At 45.2% G+C, this 16745-nt stretch overlaps 1 protein-coding gene across 12 annotated transcripts in view; it reads left to right on the forward strand.

The window, feature by feature from the left end:
• Positions 1-16745, forward strand: part of CHL1 (cell adhesion molecule L1 like) — a 131734-nt gene that overhangs the window by 94654 nt on the left and 20335 nt on the right. For all 12 annotated transcript variants that reach the window (XM_039558727.1, XM_039558731.1, XM_039558730.1 and 9 more), the window contains 10 exons: positions 1231-1415; positions 7259-7390; positions 7981-8118; positions 8765-8876; positions 9543-9709; positions 11313-11478; positions 12665-12789; positions 14992-15093; positions 15301-15498; positions 16620-16690. In XM_039558727.1, the coding sequence (XP_039414661.1) occupies positions 1231-1415; positions 7259-7390; positions 7981-8118; positions 8765-8876; positions 9543-9709; positions 11313-11478; positions 12665-12789; positions 14992-15093; positions 15301-15498; positions 16620-16690 (1396 nt within the window). The remainder of the gene's footprint in view (positions 1-1230; positions 1416-7258; positions 7391-7980; positions 8119-8764; positions 8877-9542; positions 9710-11312; positions 11479-12664; positions 12790-14991; positions 15094-15300; positions 15499-16619; positions 16691-16745) is intronic.

Raw genomic sequence — 16745 nt, forward strand, 5'->3', positions numbered from 1 at the left:
GGGTGTTCACGGGGTTTAATAGGGAAATCACCTTGGAAATACTCAAATAGGAATTTTGATGTGCAAGCATGAATATCAGATACAAGAAGAGAAAGCCAGAAAAGTCTTCCTGTCCCTTTGGAAAAAGGTGAAAAGAAAGAAGTATTTTTGTTTCACTCAAAAATTTTCCAGAAAACGTTTAAAAATTCATTTTTTAACTGAAAGGGTTTTTTTTAAGTAGTCACTTTTGAAAGAACACAAAGTACTTCTTTGCCTTATCACCAAACACATCTTTTCATTGAAATCCTTCAAAAATGCAACTTCTAGAACCAAATGTTACTTTTATTTGCTAGAATTCCCATTTTCAGCAGAAAAATGATCAGCTTTGCCTACATCTCTGCCAACCCATGCTGCCAAATGCCCACAGACCATGGAAGCGGATTTCAAGGAACTCAGATCGGGGGCACCCGGCTGCAAAACAGGGAATTAAGGACATTTCCAATCTGTCATTTTTTGAAGATTTATACCCTGAGCAGTGGCAGTGGCAGGAGGGCACGGCCTCAGTGCAGCACGGAGCTGGCTTTGGGACAAGAGCGGGATGAGGGCTCTTGCAGGGAATAATGGGATGTTTGCAGGGCTGTGCTCAGAGCGGGTGGAACAGCAGAATTTCTGGGTACCTGGGGCTCTGTGCCTCCTGCCTGGGCACTGAGCCACAGGGACAGATGGGCACAGGAGGGAGCAGCTCTCGCACTGTGGCCGAGCGTCCTGTGCGGTGTCGGGGTCACCCAGCCCTGCTGGGGACGTGCAGACGACGTCTGTCCCCAGTTCTGTTTCACTGTCGGTGCTTTCTGAGGATGGGAAGAGCATTTTGGCCACCTCCAAGAGGCAGGCAGGGGGGAGGCCCTGCAAGGAAGTCTGGCCCTCCTTTGCTGTCCTTAGGTGCCCTTTTGGAGGAGGATGGAATGAGCTCCAGCCCCTTTCCTGCTGTCCATGCCAAGACACATCCAAGGAATGCAGCCTCGTGCTTTGGCCTGGTGAAAATCCCACTCCCAGGGGTTCTGCAGGTCAAGGAGCAGGAGGGCAGCTGTGTGGTATAACCCTTAGGTAGCCCCAGAGTTTTAAAAGGGCTCAAAATCTTCTAAAAAACACCTCCCAAACCCCAGGTGTGAACTCCAGCAGCTCTGCCACGTGAAGCATCACAGCAGCTTCTTGTACTCAACTCAAAATCTTGTTTTTTTCCTTTGTTCTCAGCCCAACTCCTCATCTCAGCTGGGTAAAGGTCACTGGGAACATGCCCAAGGACGAGCCAGAGACAGAGAATTTTGGGAAGATCCTGAAGATCGACCAAGTGACAGCGGCTGATGAGGGGACGTACCAGTGCACAGCCAGCAACCCCATGGGCAGGGCCTGGCACGAGTTCCACGTGCACGTGGAAGGTGCTCAGTTCTCTCTACTAAGATTATTGTTTTGGGACAAAAAGGTGGGAAAAGGGAAGTGAAAGAGGCTCTTTGTTAATATTGATGCCTTTTCCTGGTCTTAAAATCAAGAGTCAAACACTGTTAGAAGGGAAAAAGGGATTTTACCTTGGTATTTATTTTAAGGATCCTTAGGTGCACACATCTAGGTCAAGTGCACCTCCATGCACACAGCAATGCACACCCCAAAATGTCTGGTATAACATTATAGGTGTTACTAATTAGCACATCTATCAAAGATTCCCCAATGAGAGGCTCAAATGAGCCCCCCTCCCCAAGGAGCCTTCCCCTGGATGGTTCTATCTCAGTTTACAGAATATGTTCTGGAGGGGACCTTGGGGTCTGGGGCACACTGATCCCCAGCTACGAAGCTTCTGAGATGTTGAGTCTCCTGGCTGAACAAACAAGGCCAAGAATGTAGGCAAAAAGCACTAAGAATACAGGAATTGTAAAAAGGTATAGCAGGGGTTTGAAAGAAAAGGCAAAAAATCATCATGGCATCAATATGACTCAGGCAATTCCATCAATTTATGCCGGCCTCTTGAATTTGGGAAGGTTTGCATGAAGTAGCACCTCTAAACCAAACAAAAAATATATAAATAATGCTGCTTTTTTTTCCCCTGAACCATGAAGGCCTTACAAAGCAGTGAGCAATATAAATATGTGGGCAGCTTCAATATCTAAAAGATGGGAGGGAGTCAAGCAGAGATACTGATGAAATGTCTTGTACTAAGCTGAATGTCAGACAAAAAGATCTAATTATTCTTTTTGCTCTTAAACTCTGTGAAAATGGCCATACTGGGCTGGATCAGAGGGGCGTTTAGCTCAAGTCCTTTGCTTTGGTTTCCACTAAAAGTGGGTTCTTAGGGAGGGCTGTGAAAATTCAGTGAGCAGACAAGGTACCACCCCTTGTCTCCTTCACCTGTCCCTTTGCTGGGATTTCTGTATAGGCACAACCTGAGCTGAGAGTGTTTTCTGTGTAATCCCTGAAAAGTATCATAAAGACTTGTGAAACAAAGTAAAAAAATACTTTCAACTATTTTTAGTGGTTTAAAAAATGGAAATATGACCCTTTTTGTCACCTCACTGAGTATCCAAGGCTCCTTTCTCCCTTCTGCCCAAACCCTAAGGTGTGCACCAGGTGGAGATGCCCTTTCCTAGGATCCAGGCAGAGCTCTGAGGAGTCTTTACAGAGCCAAGAACTCTCCCTGCCACTTTCTCTGCCCAAAATGTGAATCCTGAGGCCCAGCTGAAAAACTTGCTGAAAACATTTCCCTGATGAAAAATGCTCCAACCTCTGCTCTGCACTTAAAAAATAAAATAAATCCTGGGCAGTTTTACCCTGTTGGAATCTTCCAACTGCTTCATTTTCATCTGGGCTCTTCACCCCTCCATGCTCACCAGATTTTTGATGGGAGAAGAGCACTTTGAGCTCTCTGCTCTGTATTTGCTCATCACCTGAGGAAAAGATTTTTCTCCCAGTGGCTGATGAACCATCTCCATTCACTCGACCCAACCATGTCCCTTGCACTCCTCTTTCCTGTGCTGGGCGTGTGGCAGAGGAGGATCCCAGGGCATGGCAAGTTCTCAGCTGCGGTGGAGGGGAAGTGCTGACTCCTAGAAATCCTTCCAGATGGTGTGGAGCATCTCTGCTGTAGCAGAATATTTTAACAATCTGGCTATGATTTTCTCGGCTGCAAAAATCGATCCCTTCAAAGAAATTGCAGGAGCTGCAGAAACTAAAATACCAGAGAAATAACATTAATTTTGCAGTTTAGAATATTGACCTTCCTCTCCCACAGTCTCCAGAGAAAAGAAAACTTCCTGGCAAATTGTTATTCCTGCTTATTAACAAACAAGTGCTTAGAAAAAGAGAAAAGAAGGAAATAATCCCACTCCAGCAATTGCAATGTAAAAAATTGCTTTTGCAATTGCTATTAAATCCATTTTCCGTGTGTGTAACTAATGGTGGCTCCTGTCACCAGCAGGGATTCTTCCCATCAGGAGTCACCTCACATCCAAGGTATCAAGGTAAAACTGAGCCCAAACACTGTTGTCTTCTACAATTTCTGAACAGCAAACGTCGCTGTCATTAATCACAGATGGACACGTTCATCATTCTTGCAGGAGCCCCTGTGAGCACACTCAAGGGCAGATCCTGAGCTCTGCCATGAGCATTAATTTCAGGAGGCTTCAGGGAGCTTGTGCTTACGTGGGGTTCCCTCACACCTGACAGGTTCCTCTCCCAGGATGCATGCAGGGAGAAGAAAATTGAAAATGGAAGAAAAATTATCTGTTATTAACCTCCAGCCATCCTCAGTGGAGTGCTGAGGTGTAAAGCAGGGCTTTTCTGTCACTATGCCACGTTTTCTGTTCTTCTTTGTGGTATTTGAGGATCTCAAACCAACACCCCACCCTTCTAAACACCAGTTTTAATGATATTTGCATGCAGCCCACTTGCTAATCCTACTGAGTCTGAGGGCAAAGATTCAGGCAGTCATTACCAAGCATATGAAAATATTCAGCAAGCAAATTGCTTGACTGTTTGAGCACTTTAATCTCTCTTTGCAAGGGGAGATGTAGCCTGGAATACCTGAGCAGACACGAAAACCCCACTGTTGTTTTTAAAATGAGAGAGGATTATTTTTTAAAAAAGTAGCAAAGCAAGCCCACAAATTGTTTTGGCTTCAAATGTTTATATGGTTATGGTTTGTAGTTCACCAAACCCAACAGAAAATGTACATGTAACCTCAAAACCTTGCAGGATCACAATGATCTACAGTTACTTTGATCTTGGTTGAGGCTCCTAGATGGGGTTTAATAGAAATAATTGTTACAATATAATGATTAATTATAGTAATGATGTAATAGCTAAGGGCCTTTGCAGTTCTGTCTCATAATACTTTTATTACTCAGCCAGAGAAAAAGAAAAGAGATTAAATTAATGGGAGGCAGAAGCAGAACCGGGTGTTTTAATCAGGCTCAAACTTTCTGTTTCACTGGAAAATTGCTCCAACAGGGATGCAGAGCCCAAGGTGGTAACAGCAGCAGCTGCTGCTGGCCCTGGAGTGGGATGGATCCCCAGCCCTTGGGAAGATGTGAGGAGAATTTGAAACGCACTTGACAAACTGGGGACGTGGTGTGGGATAAAAAGGACGGGCTTCAGTAAGCACAAGTGCAGAGCAATTCTCACCAGGCAGCACTAATTGGCTTCATCAGCACAGGCTGGGAAATGCCTGGTTGGGTTCATCCAGAGAATCCACTGCGTGGCACGGGGAGCATCGCTGGGAAGTGTTAGTCTGGCAGAAAAGGCGAAAATCAGCCTGGAAAGTATAAAAAAAGTGGTGGTGTAAGAGACTGCTGAGAACTGCGACGGCCTCACCTAAAGTAATCAGGTTTACATCATGCACTTGTTCAGGATAGGTCAGGAGAAGGCCACAGGGATGGTCACAGAGCTCAGAATTGTGGTATCTGAGGGGAAAAAATACAGATATCTTTAATTTAGGAAAAATTACATCTGGGGAATGCACAACGGCCTGCAGAGGAATGGAAGTTTCTCCACAAAGTTCCCTGGGGGTGATGGAAGATGGGAGAGTTGAACTGCAGCAGGGCAGAAGCTGGTTAGATGTCCCAGATTTGTTCTACTCGTGGAAGAGGCTGAGGGGAACGTTTGGATCCTTAGTGGATGTTTTAGGTGGAGATTATCCTGCTCTCCTCCAGAAGGATGCAGGAGATGCCCATTTGAGATCACTTTCATTTCTGGATCTGTCAGTATTTCCCATAAAGACATAAATCAGTCAGAAGGAGAAAACTGATTACTCTTACCAGGAAGAATAAATGATGCAGGGAAATATTTGCCCTTCCAGATTAACTCTTTGATTATCCAACCCCTGGATTTTGGAGTTGCTAAAAAATACGTGTATATTTTGTTGTATTTTGTATACTTTAAGCGGTACAGCACCTCTGCCACGTGGAAAGAGGTTCCTCAGCCTTCCTGTGAAATTGCATTTCACACCTGGCAAAATCTCATTGCCTCTGACTTCACAGCCTCATCACTTCCTTGGAGCACCCACAGCAATTCCGTGCTGGGAAAGGAAAGCAGTGACACCAAATATCAGCTCACATTTCCAGAGTGTGGGCACAGGTGGAGACAGGAAGGGATATTCCAGGTGGTTTTTATTCAACCTGTGCCTGGTGTCTCCAAAACAAGGAATATCCTGTCTCAGGTACTGAGTTTGTGGCAGATTTAGAGGAAAAATTCCAAATCAACCCTTTAATCAGGACTGCTAGAGACCTTTTCACCTCCATGCCTTTGACTCGTCTTTTTCTGATGAAACCATGATATATATGACAGAGAAGGAAAAAGATCTGCATAACCAAAATGTTTGCAGAGTTTTTCCATGGAGCCAAATCCCAGGAAGCTGGACAGATGTGGTCATGTCACTGTGGGACGGGAGGTGGCACTGAGTGAGGAAGGTGGTAGGAGAATCTCTGCTGTGTGAAGGAAATGGGATGATCTTATCATTTTAAATAAGCTTTAGTGGCTTGAATTTGACTTCAGTCTTTCTGTGTTGATTAAACCACTCCTGGGTTTTCTCCTGTGGGAATGCCGATCTGGGTGTGGCAGTGCATCCCACTCTAGGGGTGTCACTTTTAAATGTCTGTGTGAGTGTGAGCACTGATGTTTTGGTTGAGCATATCTCACTGATAACATCTGTTGCTGTATTACCAGGCAACAGCTCTATTAATCTTCAAAGCATTTTCTGAGCATTAACTAATGAATCCTCACGTTTTTCCCTACATTAGCTCACCTTTCCTAGTAAGGAAAGAGGCCCAGTGTGCTGTTCAGCACTTGCAGAAAAGGCAGTATCAGGTCTGGTGTTAAAATCTCTACGTTTGGTGCCTTTCAAGGGGAAATGATGAATTCAAGGTTGTGTTTCGGGTTGAGGCTGTCCACTGAAGGCTCAGGGACCTGCGTTCAGTCAGTAAATTAGGCATTTATGAGATAAATTCTCTTTTTCTCCCCTTCATCTCCCTTCCCTCATTATGGGTGTGTTTTCCCAACGAGGTTTGGGTACCTGATGCGCCTGGGCTGCTCTGCAGAGGAGGTTTCCCAGCGCTGGAAGAGCACGGGGAGCGCAGCCGCACATGGCTGCTCCTCTACCACCACCCTGTGGGCACCCAAACCTCTCATCCCCAGCCATGAGAGAATGTTCTACCATTCCTAAACGTGTTACGGATCAGCCTCTGGTCTGGATACACGATGGAAAAACAGGAAATCGGGGTGATGGTGCAGTTCCTAGCACAGGGAGAGGGGCAGGTGGATCAGCCCTGTCCTGGAGCTCTGTCAGCTCCCGGGAAAGGCGGTGGGAGCCTCTTGCTCGTGCTTAGGGAGGAAGATTTGAGCTGGATGGGTATTTACACCTTGTTTGCCTTGCTGTAATAGTCTCGCCTCATTTGATAAACGTCAGTCACCTCTGAGGGTCCTTGTGGAGACACTGATCCTTTCCCTCCTTCCCAGCCTCTCACCTCCCGCGTGCATTCCTTTTCCACTTGGATAAACACTGCCCGTTCCTCCGCCTGCCGGACACTCAGCAGGCCTGAAGGGGACAGGACTGGTGTGTGCCGATGCTGAGTTTACCTTTCCCGGCATCGGGAATAGAAGGAATGCAGCTCAGCCGCGGGCTGGGCTGCGAGGAGCGGCTGGGAAGTGTTGGCTTCGTTTGCCATCTCCTGGAGGATCCCGGCTACAGCAGAGGCACACGCTGGGCTGCGACTGATCCCTGCCCTGTCCCTTTTCCCAGAGCCTCCCCAGTGGCTGAAGAAGCCCGAAGGTGGGGTCTACAGCGTGGGGACCAACCTGGTGCTGCTGTGCGAGGCCATCGGGAACCCCGAGCCCAGCATCCAGTGGAAGCTCAACGGGATGCCCATCGATGGTACGTGCAGGGGCCGGTGTGCTGCTCCAGGCCGTGTCCAGTGGGATGTGCCTGTGTGGCACCCGGTGGGAGGGGGCCCACAAGTCCTAACGCACTGGGTGATGCCTGCTTTGGCACCTCTTTAGATACGATTAATGTTTGTTTACTTAAATAAGGTAATATTTAAGTGGCATCTAGAAGAGGGTGGGGTGAACGCTGCACGTGTGGAGCATGGGTACCTTTGAGGTGCTGCCTCTGCCTCTCCTGTAACTCTCCCATCTTCTGGGGATCTGGGACAGCTAGAGAGCTCCTTTGTGCTCCTGAGTAAGCCCAAGTGGCTGGAGAGCACTGGTGTAGCACTATTATTGTTATTATTATAATTTTAGAAAGTCTCTGTGGGGAATTTACTGGAATTTGGTGCTCTGGAGCACTTTCCTCAGGCCACGGGACTGCTGGCAAAGGCAGGGCCCTGGAACTCACCAGCTGTTGGGCAAGGTCTTGGTTTGATCCTCAAGATGTCCTTTCCTTTGGCTTCCAAGCAGTGAGGAGAGCCTGGGAACGCCCCAGTCACGGTGTTCCTCCAGCTCCTGACACAATCTGGTGTTTTCCAGGCAGGACTTTCCGAGGGAGAATCTCCACCAGGGAGATCAGCCTGACCAACCTGCAGCTGCAGGACAGCGCCGTGTTCCAGTGTGAGGCCTCCAACAAGCATGGCACCATCCTGGCCAGTGCCAACGTCAACGTCCTCAGTGAGTCTCCCAGGCTGTCCCCTCCCAGAGATCACATCCAACACCCCCAGGCTGAATCCTCAGAGCAGCCTGGGGCTTGTCACCCTCTCATGGTTCCTTTGGACTGGCCCCAGATTTTAAGAAATATTGTCCAAATTTATGCAACAAGTTTTACCATGGGCAGTGTTATGTGCTTAGCACAGGCACTCCTGAGCTTTGATATACTTTAAAAACATGGTTGTGGTTGGGCTCAAAAACCTGAATTCAAACATAGTGGAACCACTGGGGATTGTATTGTGACCACACCTCTGGTTTTGAATTATTAAGTGTAGTTTTAATCTTTGATTTCAGTTGTGATGCTCAGTCTGAAGAAAGGGAGTGAGGGGAATTTATTTAATAAAAAAACATCTCCGGAGGCAGCGGAACTGGGTCTATTTTCTCTCCTGGATGTTTCGATTTCTGACATGTCCAGCAGTAAATCCCTCTTACCTCTGTCAGTGAAGCTTACGAGAGCTCAGTTGCTCAGTGCAACTCTTCCAAACAGCTGTGAAATTCTCATTAAACCCCTCAGCCTTTCACCCTTGCTGGAAAAGGGGATGATGCAGGGCTGATATTTACATTCCCAGTTCTGAAATGCAGTGTGCTCACCTTGCATTCCCTCCTGCAGATATTGCCCCCCTGATACTGACCTCAGATGGGGAAAACTACGCCACAGTCGTGGGTTACAGCGCCTTCCTGCACTGTGACATCTTTGCCTCACCTGCAGCAGATATCAGATGGTGAGATGCTGGGAATTGGGGTTCTTTCCATGTGAAACAAGTTCCTACAGGCTCACACAAGTTTGAAAAGTCTGCTGGTTATTATTTTGTGGAGTTAAGAATAGAAGTCTGTAACAGAACCGTATATAATGTAAGTTTTCTGTGTTTAAATGCACTTTTAAGAATTCTGAAGAACTGGTTTGGAAGAAAAGAGTTCCTGGAAGTCCCCAATACCTGCATGAGACAAGTGCCAGGCTATAAATTAAGCAAAGCCATGCCGTTTATAGCCAGATCCTGCTGCAGCTTCATCAGTTTAATGCTGGCAACTCTTCAAGTTTGGACCTATTACTGAGGTGGAAACACAGTGACTTACAGAACTCATTTACCTGGACATGCTTCCATAGGGTTGGAAATCACAGGGTTGTCATAGCAGGTGACAGGTGCAATAAAATTGCAGGTGGCAGCTGTAGATTAAAGAGTATTTTAGAGACCTTTTTAGACACTGTGGGTTTGGTGTGCAGGACTCTTAAGTCCCTTTATGATTTGCTGCACGTGGATAAAGTGTCTCACTAATCCTGACTTTAATTGCTCAGTGGCAAAGCCGAGTCCCAAAATTCCCCTGCAATAACCCCTAGTCCTGAAACAACACTTCCTGCAGTAACCCAGACCTGTTTTTCTCATCTTTAGGACAAAGGATGACAGCATAGAGCCCCTTTCGGCATTCCGCTATGAGTTAAACAAGAACGGCACGCTGGAGATCAGGGACACAAAGAAGGAGGATTCGGGATCCTACGCCTGCTGGGCTGCAAATTCTGTGGGGAAAAGAGCAATCACTGCTAATCTGGATATAAGGGGTGAGGTCTCACTTGAGAACAGAAAAATAATTCACAACTGCTAAGGTTTGATGTCTTCAATTCTTCGGGAAATATGTAACGAGTAAATATTCGGTCCAGGGTGCAGATTTATTCTGTAAATTTAGGAATTCTCTGGATATTGCAACCTGAAATTGTGACAGGTCACATATGTATGTAGCCTTTAAAATAGTCCCAAATTTACAGCTGGATTTCTCCATGCTTACACATGGTGCTCACTTTCTTCTGGATGCTTGCAGAAGCTGCACAAGCCACCAAAAATGTGCAATTTGCACATCCATCAATTCCATTACCTTGAAAGGATTGTCCCTCCTTTTTGCCACTGGCCCTGTTACACTCAAGGCAGGTTCTTGGCTGACCCTTGGGAGCCCTCCCTGTGCTCCTGGGCTTGGTGAGGTCCTTGTTGATCCAGATGTGCTCCTGCTTCTCCCTCAGCTGTGAGATTCTCCCTTCCCTAAAACTCCTTCCCATCTGTTGATCAGAAGGCACATCCCAGACTGGATTAACTCCCAGAGTGGATACCAAGCACGTTGCAGGATAAGTTGGGGGTGCTGCTGGTTTAAGGATTTTGCCCTGGGCTTTTTTGCCTGTTTGCTGATAAATATTTGTAAACAGAGCAAAAAAAAATTCCTCAGATGTGTTTACTTCTAAATTTTAGCTCCATCCCTTGCGCTGCAGCTCTGTTTGAAGGGATTTCTGTGCTTGGCTGGCAGGAGGGGTTTTCCCTGGAGGGTGTGATGGAAGTGGGCAGCTCCTGTTGAGCACGCAGGTGGCACTTAGTGGGTTTTCTACAAATTTACTTAGGATTTAGGGCTTGCCAATAAAACAGCCCCTTAAATACTCAATTAGCAAAGTCCTCTAAAGTGCTCTCTGATGTAGGTTTGCTGTGACAAACTTGAGGAAAAATCCCACTCTTTGTGTTCCATTTCCACCCACTCCCTTGGCTTTGTGAATTTTACAGTGATAATAAACATGAAAATGTACAATGAAATTCTCACAGAGCAACATTTCACTGCAGAAATAAATTTAGCTTAGTGCTTTCTTCTTACTTATTCATCTGTTTCTGCATTCACATTACAGTCAATTAAAAGAACAAACTTGATTGCAATAATTTTTTCTCACTTGACTTTAATAAGCTTGTAATTTTTCTTGGATCATTACCAAAGCTTATTTCAAATGGCAGTTAGACATAAAAATCATATTCAAGCCTTTTTTTTCTATCATCCATTTAATGACAGGCTGCTAACAAGGATTTTCACCTGTAACTTTTTTTTTGGTGGATTTTTTTGGTGGATTGTTTTTTCTGGAGCCCTTTGCTTTGGAGCGAACTGAAAAATGTTTCAAGATACAAAATATTTCAAGATCAAAAAAAGTTTCAAGATAAAAAAAATTAAATCCTGGCAAATATCTATTTCAAACCCCACCATCCTTCACTTCAAATGTTTGTATATATAACAAAAAAAAAAAAAAAAAAAGACATGATTGTTGCTCCTGAGGTTGATTTGAATAGATGAAGTGCTTGGTGAAAATTTGATGTAATAGTCCCTCTCTCTCCTAATCAAAGTGTTTTTCTGTGATCAATCAGACGCTACAAAACTTGTTGTTACTCCGAAGAACCCCCGAGTGCTGAAATCACATTCAATTTTATTGAAATGCCAGGCTGAGTACGATTCCCACTTGAAACACAGTTTTAAATTATCCTGGAGGAAGGATGGAGATGAGCTGCCAGTCAACAGCACGGAGGGTGGCAGGTGAGTGGGGAAGGAACAAGGCTGTTCTTGATCTCAGCTGAATAATCTGGTGTGGTGCTGGAGCAGGAGTTTCATTAAACATGAGCCTTAATAGCTTGAAATGCAAATTTATGTCTGCAAAGAATTCTTCATGCGATGTGCCAAGAGATCTGCATTTTATACACAGCTAAATATAAATGCAGCACTGTGAGATTTGAGCCAAGTGGTTTTGGGGTTTATTAACTCTCTCACCATCACAGCAGCACATAAAGTTATGTATTAATAAATATATATAATACATATATATATTTTATATATAGCGTAAATTTTGGCCCAACCCAAAAACACAGCCCTCACCCCAGTGCAGGTTGTTTCTCCACTTCAGTGGAACCAGCATTTTCCTATAGTTTGCAGTTATTTGGTCGAAAAAAAGTCTTTGCAATGTTGAAGTGATGAAAAACAGCTTTCAGGGATTCTGCAATGAATTTTTCCTACACGTGAGCTTAGGATTTGCCAGGTCCAGGCTGAATTTTGCCCTGTTTTTGGGTTTCCATTGACCTCCAGAGTTCCACTGGCCTCAAGGGGTTGGAGCTCAGCCTTTACTCCATAGGAGGGGTCCCACAGGGGGCAGTCAGATGTCTTTATTAATTACCACAGGAGAGAGATGGCTTCCTAAATACTGCAGTGCTGGAGAGGCTGAAAATCCTGCGGAGCCCTGGTAGAGAGGGCAGGCAGTGCCATGGAAATGCCGTGTCTGCCCCAGAGTCCATGTCCTTGGATTCATGGCAGCTTCCCTGGTGCTTTGTACATGACACAAGTGCCTTGGGAATGCTCAGTTGCCCTCAACCTTTTAAAAAATTCCATCATAAACCCCATATATTTGTCTCATTAATGACGTGCCAATATCCTATGTCCCAGACGCTCATGCAGTGCATCTCCATGTGGTTCTTTTCAGAGCAGGATTGACAGGCCAGCCTCCAGCCACAGAGGCTAAATTGCCACAAAACACAAATAATAGTCCTCAGCACAGTGTAGAGCAGAGCCACAATTACATTTTAATGTAACAGGCCCAGTGTTATTTTATTTAATGAAAATGTCCTGTGCCAAGTTCTTTCACAAACGGTTTTTTTGGAGAACAACGTCTGTGTGCCATATTCATCTTAGAAATTCTTCTCATCCTTATTACCTTTTTTTTTTGGCTCTGCAGGATAGTCCTGGACAAGGATACCCTGTTCATATCCAGCGTGCTCCTGGAGGATCAGGGAGTTTACATGTGTGTGGCCAGCACTGCCCTGGACACTGCCAAGGCCGAGGCGCAGCTCATCGTTCTGGGTAAGGTCGATTTTCCCACTGTGGAAACAGCTCCTTGCAGCAGGAATTGCCACTGCAGCACTTCTGCTTCTTTGCTTCTTTTCACAGAGCCTCAATAACCCAATTTCACAGAGCCTCTCACTCCTTAACCTCAGCTGTGCTGTCCATTATCTCCAGGAATGGCGATGCTGACACAAACTCAATTTATTTTCATCTTTGTTGCAGTAAGATGAGGCAGTATTTTTGCCTCAGTTCAGTGGCTACAGGAGTTGCCCAGGCTGGAAGGTTTAAGAGCATATTAAGAATGGCTCTGCTGCTGCTTTGAAGTCTTTGGTCAATCCTTCACCCCACTTTGCTGGAGGTTTGCGCAAGAATTGGACAATTTTTTGAAGGCCATCAGGCCAATATTTGAATGTGCAGCTCCTCAGAAGATCAGTGAGAGTTAAGCACCTGAAAGGATTCATTATCTCTGTGAACCTGAGCATAAATGATTGTCCAGGGCCAAAGAGCAGAGAAGAACCTTGACCCGCCGTGGTCTGAAGCTTGGCCTTGCATGAGCATCCTCACAACCTGCATCCCCTCCCTGAAGGACCACTTGGAATTAAGAGGGTGAACTTGTGGAGTGCTGTGCACCCATGGCACCCAAGGGCAGCAGCCAACAGCCAAAATTTTGCTTTGTGGTCACAGTTTTGGCCAGCCTGGTCTGGTGGAAGGTGTCCCTGCCCATGTCAGGGGCCTGGAATTAGATAATCTTCAAGGTTCCTTCCATCCCAAACCATTCTGTGATTTTGTGATTCTCTGACAGCTTTGCGTCATTTTAATTACATTTAATTTTGCTTCATTTTACATTTGTATTTATTGCTGGCAGTGACTGCAGCAAGGAGTAAGTCAATCTGCCCTTCAAGATGTTTTTCCACTTTAAAGGAGTGATATTTTTCAGTAAATAGTAAATTAGGAAGATGCCGTGCGCATTATTTATGGTGCTGTGTCCTTCAGTGCTGTATAATTCAAAATGTTTGTAGACTCTTTGTTGCTTCACTTATGAAAATTTCATAAAGCACTTTATTCCTTTTAAAAAGGTGGTTTGCAGAAGAAGAAAAACAGTTTTGTGCTCTTTTCCCTTGTTTATTGTATGTGAGAAAGGTCTGGGTGAATTAATAACATCTGTTATTTTCCAAGTGAAAAATTCAGGTTTTGGCAATCAAGGACTTGTGGGATGACTGAAGAACTAAATATGGTACAGATGGAGACATCAGAATAGGGGCAACTAAGAGTAAAATAAATATTCTGTTAGAATAATTCTAAGTATTTGTTGTGTGTTTAATGAACAGGTAGAGGGCTGAGTATCTGTAAGATGCACCATCACCATCTTTAAATTAATATCTTTAATGTTAACCAGCTATGCTCTGAGGATAGAACAGCAAAATGCCTGTAGATTAAACTGTGCTTTCCTGATTTTCCCCAGGTACCAGAGAAATCGGGAAAGAAATGCAAAGAAAAGGAAAAAAAAATTCCAAATATAAGCTTTTTGACTTCTTGATGTACCCTGAGATGAAAACTCAGTATTGTAATTTAAAAAAACCAGTACAAACACAGTGAATTTGTTTCACAGTGACAAGGATGGTCTTGGTGGTGGAAGTCACTGGTTTTTCTGTAAGAAATGACATTGTCAGCCAAAAGTTTAGTTGGGGCAGCATTAGTTGAGCTGGCAGGGAGTGAATTTCCCAGTTTCCCATTAATGTAGATCCCCATGGCTGGGATAATGAATGTTCTCCTTTCACTCACACCCTCAAAGGCCAAGCTCAATAACTTCCAGAGCTGAGTCACCTTCTCCCACTCTGGTTTGTCCCAGGGTAAATCCCAGTGATGCTGACACAACGTCCTGCTCAGAGCAGTGTCGATACCATTAATGATTAAATAGATCCTGGGGCTGATCTGGAAAGAAGAATCTCTTGCTGCAAGCACAGCAGTGAGGGTAGAGGGAGATAAATCAGAGAAGGATGCTGTGTTTACAAGGGAAAAATCAGCACCAGAAGATTCAGCCTGGCTTTCTGTAAGAAAATGGATCTTTCAAAGCAATTCCCACTTTCCTCAGTCTGTCCATTTTGAAATCAGCAGGTGTTTCACCACTGTCTTCACTGACTGTGCTCTTCTAACCCTCTGGAAAATTACAGGACAAACAGAAACACCTTGCTGTTCTCCTGACACTTCTTTATTTCTCAGATGTTCCTGACCCACCAGAAGACCTCCAGCTCTCGGAAAACCAAAACCGGAGCGTTCGACTCTCCTGGAAAGCTGGGGCCAGCCACAACAGCCCTGTTAATGGTAGGAAGGGGTTTTCAGCATAATTTTTGGTGCTGTTCAGAACTGTGGCACATCCTGGTTGTCACAGGACACAAACCCTGCTGATGGCCAGGTTTAATCACTTTATATGACAGTTCATTTGTTGTAAGTTCATTTCCACCCACGCTGTTCACACTAAGTTGGTTTTTTATCTTTTTTCCTTTGTTTTTTGTCTCTTTTCCTGCCCAGAATCAATTATAGAGTTTGAAGAGAACCACTGGGAGCCGGGGAGGTGGCAGGAGCTCAGCAGAGTGCCAGGGGATGACACCACGGCCCTGCTGTCCCTGGCCCCGTATGTGAATTACCAGTTCCGTGTGGTGTCCGTGAACGCCGTGGGCAGGAGCCAGCCCAGCAAACCATCCCTGCGTTATGCAACCCCTCCAGCTGGTAAACCTGGCTCTGGTTTCCCAAATATTAGTATTTTCAGTGTTTTTGGGGGAATATCTGTGCCCTCCCATGCTCCAGAGGGCGTGAAGATATCAGGGTCGCTTGAACTGCTCAGTGGCAACCTCAGGGATTATTAAAAGTAGGAATTACCCCCAGCTGGTTCAGTGGACTGGAATAACCCTCAGCAATTCTGGTGAGGCAGGTGGCCATTTAAATTGACTGTATTGACTAAAGCAGTGCATTTTCAGAGAGATAATATCAGCTGGATGATGTCTTGTGACAAGCCATGTTCTGATATTATAGATACTAATGAGATGGGAACCCTGCTGGGATGAATTCTTCAGCGACTGGTAAAAAAGAGCAGTCCACAGTTGCACATCAAATGTCCAAGTGTTGTTTTGAGTATTTGATGTGCACTTAAAACAAATCTAAATTTTAATCACCGAACTTGGTGTGCTGCATAAAATTCCCAAGGATGCCAAAAGGAGGAGTCCACACTTCTGGGTTTTCCTACAGCTCCAGCACCCCACTCTGCTGATTTTCCACACTTTGCAGTCCTCCATGGACAAGCAGTCCCTGGAGAAGGGCTGGGTTTACAGGGAGCCTTTCAAGAGCACTGAGCTTGTCAAAAATCTTCATTTACAGAGCATTCACTGGGGCAGAAAATGTCTCCCTGAAAGTCATTTTAGAGGCCAACTGTTCAGCACAGCATTTGCATTCCTTGGCATTTTTTCTCTTTTTTCCCCCATTTACTCCAATTCCAGGTCCTTCAGCTTTTCAGCTGTGTATGTCCCTCTAATGATGCACCTTCTGTTTGCTACCCCCACAGGGAGAAAAATCTCTCCCTTCTAATCCCCCTACATCTGGTGCTCTCAAATCCAAAAGTCACAGTTCCATGTTAGCTGGTGGCTCCAACCAACAGGGGCAGTTAGGAATCCAAACTGCATAAACGCCGTGTTTGGGTCCCATCAGCTTTGCTGATCCAAGTAATTCATCTCATGAATGCTTTTTGTTTAAGTGCCTGTCACTAATAGGGGAATTTCACATCCTTTTTGGCACTTAAATGCTAAGTGCCAATAAATGGGATGTGCAAACTAACCCTGTCACCTGTGTGGTTTCAGCTCCAGATAAAAACCCAGAGAACATCCGAGTCGAAGCTTCCGAGCCCAATGAGATGGTGATGAAATGGGAGGTAAGGCACAATTAGCAAATCCTATAGGAACGACCCTTTACTCTTCTGAAAGGGG

This window comes from Corvus cornix, chromosome 12 (assembly GCF_000738735.6).
Source record: "Corvus cornix cornix isolate S_Up_H32 chromosome 12, ASM73873v5, whole genome shotgun sequence".
NCBI classification, from domain to species: domain Eukaryota; kingdom Metazoa; phylum Chordata; class Aves; order Passeriformes; family Corvidae; genus Corvus; species Corvus cornix.